This window comes from Neltuma alba, unplaced genomic scaffold (genome assembly GCF_004799145.2).
Source record: "Neltuma alba isolate B1F8T4 unplaced genomic scaffold, ASM479914v2 tig00008130_pilon, whole genome shotgun sequence".
Taxonomy (NCBI): domain Eukaryota; kingdom Viridiplantae; phylum Streptophyta; class Magnoliopsida; order Fabales; family Fabaceae; genus Neltuma; species Neltuma alba.
This window is the reverse complement of record NW_021634955.1, coordinates 1-5,745: the sequence shown is the minus strand read 5'-3', so window position 1 is coordinate 5,745 and position 5,745 is coordinate 1. Positions and strand designations below refer to the sequence as shown.

General features: G+C 31.7%; 1 protein-coding gene across 1 annotated transcript; it reads left to right on the top strand.

Annotated features, from left to right (window-relative positions):
* The first annotated feature begins 616 nt into the window (after nt 1-616).
* On the top strand, nt 617-4,149 carry LOC114753765 (cycloartenol-C-24-methyltransferase-like). Its single transcript, XM_028942474.1, has 11 exons — nt 617-684; nt 807-891; nt 1,296-1,351; nt 1,469-1,523; nt 1,736-1,783; nt 1,943-2,025; nt 2,431-2,548; nt 3,114-3,197; nt 3,516-3,629; nt 3,746-3,843; nt 4,071-4,149. The coding sequence occupies exons 1-11, from the start codon at nt 617-619 to the stop codon at nt 4,147-4,149; spliced, it is 888 nt and encodes a 295-aa protein (XP_028798307.1).
* The last annotated feature ends 1,596 nt before the right edge of the window (nt 4,150-5,745 follow it).

The window sequence follows — 5,745 nt, the reverse complement described above, 5'->3', positions numbered from 1 at the left end:
TTCTTGAAATTACATAATTACTTTTTGGGGGAAAAATTTTATATACAAAACTTTTCTTATATATTTATTTCATGCGAAGCAAAACCATTTAAAAGTCAATTACATTTCATGGAGGGAAGTCGCTTTTTTGATCATCAGCTGAAATAGTACCAATAGGAGAATATTCTTAATTGAGGAAAAAAAATAGAAAAATCAATCTACAAATCCTTATAGCTTTACTTGATTTTTAATAAGAGTTTTATTGTTTTTTTCCTTCTTTTTATTAGGTCATCATAATTTACCATTGTAGTTTGCTTTTCTTTTTCACAAATTCTTATAATTTTATCTAATTTTTACTCAGGTCTGCAAACTTTGAGGTGATTCATAGAAAAGAAAAAAAAAACATAAAGATCTAATTAAAATTAGGTAAAACTATAAAGACATGATTAAAAAACTACTGAAATCTAATTAAAATAAAATTATAAAAACTTGCATATTTGTTTCTTCAGAAAAAATAATTATGGTGTAATATCCTAGGGATTCTTTTCGATGATATATCATTTTCCCTATATTTAAATCGCATTTTTGAACGAATGATTAAATGTGAAAACAACACACACACACACACACACACACAATGACATATCATGTGGTCACTCGCACTTATGAATCTCGCTGGGGAGAATCCTTACATTTTGCATCAAGGTACATACTATCCACTAATTAATTCCCTCATTTAATTAATTAAAAAAATATAATACAACAATTTTTGCTACTTTTTGATGAGGCTTATGCTTTATCGACCAATTTGGTTCTAATGACTTTAGATGGAAAGGGGAAACATTTAGAGAGAGCATAAAGCGACATGAGCACTTCATTGCTCTCCAACTTGGCCTCGAGCCTGGACAAAAGGTTTCTCGTATCATCTTCAACCTAACACAGCAAATTAATAACACTACTTATTATATCCGGTCCTTAATGCTTATAAGAGCTATTTGACTAATTTGAGTAGATTAAAAAAAATTTGTTGAGTTAGTTTATAATAAATACTACGTGTTATCTTTTCTAGAATACCCTTAATAATAATGCGCATTAGTTAGAACTACCATTTGATGAAATATTTAACGTGTGTAATTATTACAAGGATTATTTTAAAAAAAGGAATAAACATGAGAGACAAAGTGAATTGGGACATTATATTTGAGACCAAATTAAAAGTTAAACTAACTCTTATATTAAGCACTCGAGGTAGTAATGTTTTTGTTTAAGAAATTAAAATTCATGAGTCTTTTTTTCCTTGTTTGGTTCGATTTTAGGTTTTAGATGTTGGATGTGGAATTGGGGGACCAGCAATAGAAATCTCTCGTTTCAGGTGAACACAGCCAGACTTGAAATTTTTAGCCAGGAAAATTTCCCATAAAAAAAGTTTTGAAATCCCGGATCAATCTCCTAAAAGATTTTATGAATATATGTATTGGAGTGTTTGCAGCAAGACATCAGTCACAGGGTTGAACAATAATGAGTACCAAATAAACAGAGCAAAGGCATGTGTTTTTATGGTAATTTGATTGATACAACAACTTTGACATTTTTATTTAATCATTAAATTAATCTGGTTCTCTTGCAGAGTGTTTCATACTGTTTCCTTCCCTAATCATTAATACACTGGTTTGAGCATATTTATCTGCAATGAAGTTTTTGAAGTAATCAAGCAGGTTTTGTCCACTTAAAACCATTTTGCTTTTTTGGCTTACAGGAACTTAATCGCTTACATGGCACGGACAAGATTTGCAACTTTGTGCAGGTTAATGTGTTTTGCTTCTTCGGTTTTTCAAGTGTTGTCTGTCTAATTTTTTCAGAACAAATGGGCTCGATTCTGATTCTGTATGATATTGTTCTACTCTGATTATTCATCTTATGTGAATAGACTTTCACTGCTCTGATTATTAATTTGTTTGTGGAGGGTGACTTTATGAACATACCATTTCCAGACAATACTTCTGATGCTGTCTATGCAATTGAAGCTACCGTTCATGCACCAGATGCTGTACGTGACCTTTTTACTCTCTCTCTCTCTATTCTGTGACTAGTAACGGAACAAAAGTGTCTAGAACTTTTTCTCCCTTGTCACGGTACCTTCAAAAGCCTTTAATAAGGGTAGCTGAATGCACAAGGCTCCCATCAAATAGGGTCTAAAGAAGGACAGAGGCATACTATGTCGAGACTCACCTTCATGTTCCTCTCGAGTCTTTTTATAAGAAATTACAATCATCATTTGTATCTTATAAATAGGTCTGGACATTTTTAGATTTTTGTGATGCAGCTTCATTTATGTCAATGTCTATGATTTTCTGACTAAGCGCTTACAGATGCTCATACTGTACGGACCAACTCTATAGTTTTTGTTTTTTTTCCTCCTTGGTCTAACACTTATTTCTGATTTGTTCATCACTATGAATGCTATAAAGAGATTCATAGAGTGTTGAAGCCTGGTCAATGTTTTGCTGCATACGAATCCAGCATGACTACTTCCTTTGATCCTACCAACCCAGAGCATCAAAAGATAAAGGTATATATATATACTAATATAGAGGCATTGAAACAATTTAGATTGACATTATCATACTACAATTTTTATTTGGCCTATGTACTTATATTTTGGTCCAATTTGATACAAAGCATTAAAAATGAGAAATAGATATTGAAATTGAAATTGAGAAAAATCATTAAAAGAGTATTTAGCGTGAGTATTTACTTGTTACCTAGGATTAGACAAATCCATAAATATGGGATTCAGGAATACCATCCCACGTACATGGGTTTGTTCAATCCCATATAACAAACAATCTCTTATACTAAATTTTTTTTCTAATAAATTTTTTCAATCATAATTCCAATTCCTACATTCCATTTATAATATTTTGTACCAAACTGGACCTTTATTTATAAATCTTTGACGTCCCCTCAAAAAAGTCAGTTTTATACCTTACAAGATAAAACTATTTAGCTTGTATAGCACAAAATCACTTAAAATAGTCTAAATCAAACACCCAATAAAAATTTCTCTAAAAATTTTCTCCTCTTGAAAGCCTCACCTTGAGTTGTAATTCCATACATCACGTTGATTGATACAGGCAGAACTTTTGCTTGGTGGTGGCCTAGTTGACATCAGATCGACTACAAAGGTTCTTGAAGCTTTGAAGGAAGCAGGTTTTGAGGTTTCAATCTCTTAATCTTTCACTAGTTTTTTTCTTTAGTAATTAAAAGTTTAATTGAGTTGAATCATAAGATTCATCAAGGCTTAAAAAACATTTCTCTGAGTTTAAAAAACAATTGTAAAGATACTTAAATGTTTCTCCTCAAACAAGATCCTCATATAAATAATGAGAGATCACATATTTATGGGTTGTGGGTCAAAATCTTATCAATTAGACTAATCTTTATTGGTTAAACCTTTTATTATTGATTTCGTTATTTGAGCTTTTAATAAACAACCGAAGTAACTTTTTTTTAATTTATTTATTTTGTATGCAAAGGTCATATGGAGCAAAAATATAGCAGAGGACTCTCCTATTCCTTGGTATTTTCCTATGGACAAAAGTAATTACTCTCCGAGTAGAAATATTGTTGGACTTCTCAACAGAAACATGGTAAGGTTAACTGAATACCAATGCTATTTTTATTTATATTTCAAGTAATATATATAGTTTCAACTGAAAATTCAAATTTTTAGTTTATGTGTATCGTTGACTGGTTCAAATTGTAGGTTAAGGCTCTTGAGCTTGTTGGACTGGCTCCCAAAGGAAGTGACAAGGTTCAAGATTTTATAGAAAGGGTCACAAAAGGACTAGTTCAAGGTGGAAAGTAAGTCTTATTCCTTCCATCTATTTTTAATTTTAGATATATGCAGAAGCATAAGTTTACTTCTCGAACAAATTAAAAACCCTCTTAGAAAATTGAAAAAATGTATATGCATTAACCAACTTTATCTTTCCTACTAGTAATGTATTTTTCTGATAATTTGACAGTAGAATGTATCTTTAATTAAAAGCCCTGAGGAAATTAATTATATAGATGACTGATTATTTCAGGAAAGAGATCTTTACGCCAATGTTTTTCTTTTTGGCAAGAAAGTCTGCTGATTCAGATGACCACAAAAGGCATTTGTAGGGCCAAAAACCTTTTATACAAGTGAAAGGTCGAGGTTTGGTTTTACTTATAATTTCAAGTCTTTAATGCCTCTCTTCTATAAAAAAAAAAAAAGACATTGAGGAAGGTTGAATTGTAGTTTAGAATTATTGCCTTCTTATAGCGTTGGATCTTTAATGGATTGTTTGGGCTAATTGTTGATGGGTTTTGGATTGATTATTGTTCTAGTCTTCCATCTTCATTTGCTTAATTATCTGACATTTAGTATCAAATAGTATCTCAAACAGGATTATTTTGATACTTGTGATTAGCACAAAAAAATTGCATGACATAAATTAAATTATTGAATTTATCCAAAAATTTATCTTTCTACACCACTTCTTGGATTAACCGGTTTAAAAAGTCTCTTCTCAAAAGCAGCATAAAACCAAATAGATACTATAGAGGCAAAGAGTAAAAGATAATAAAGTAAGGCCAACATGCAAAAGGATAACCAGTTGGACACCATATAATATATGAGTATGAGGCTATGAGCCTGCCTTAATTAATTATTTGCCATTTCTATTTGGACAATAATTGTTTTTGCACACATTTTATTAATTATCAATTAATGTTGTTAATAAGCCGTCGGAATATTTGTTTACTTTCACGATTTAATATATATTGGACGAAAAATGAACATGGGTCTGACCTCAAGCGGTCCTGATTATTTTATATTGCTAAGTCGCTTCTTGACAAACTTGGCAGGCTAATTTGAGATTTATTTGTGTCTATTTGCTGAAATTGGTTTAACGTAAATGAGTTTGTAAAGGCATCCAAGATAATATATCATTATATTTTAGATTGCATTTTTATATTCCATTAATTTTTACAATAACATGATATTTACGAATAAAAATATAGTTATCCAATTCAGTTATTTTTCACATTATTTAAAAAAATTAATTGCAAATTTGATAAAACAATTCATAAAAGTTTGATTTTTTTTAATATTAATATAATATAAAGAATATAAAATATTTTTTTTTTGGCCTGAAATAAAAATAATATTTTTAACTAATTAAACTTTAAACGGTTAGCCTTGCCGTTACTGTTTACAAGCTTAGAGTCTAACTTTGGAAGGAAGCTACAGGGAAGTGAGTACTCAGAATCGACACCCAAAATGCCAAAATGACGCAGCCGGTCACCGCAATGAGAGGCGTTACAGTCTCCTTCTGACTCTTCAGTCTTCAAAATTTCTCCCAATCACAAAGCACACATGACAGCTAATACCTTTACAACACACACACGCACACACGAACGCGCGCGCGCCCCACAGTCTCCCTCTCTCCCCCCAGCATTCCGCCTTCTTTTCAACTCAGCGGCTTTCCCACACACCTCTCTCTACCCTTCTCTCCGAGTTTTCTCTCTCTCATTCTCTCCCAACCTTTTCAGCTCCAGATTCACATTGTTCTTTTGACGTGAGATAAAGCCTGCATTCTTTTCGTAAACTATTTTATGCTTTTCAATTTAAATCATCGATGATTCTGATGCTTCTTGCTTGATCTTTTCAAGTTTCTGCTGAACTCTGCCAGAGATGTCAAAAGCTGGAGCCATAGATCTCGCATTGGGCGTGGG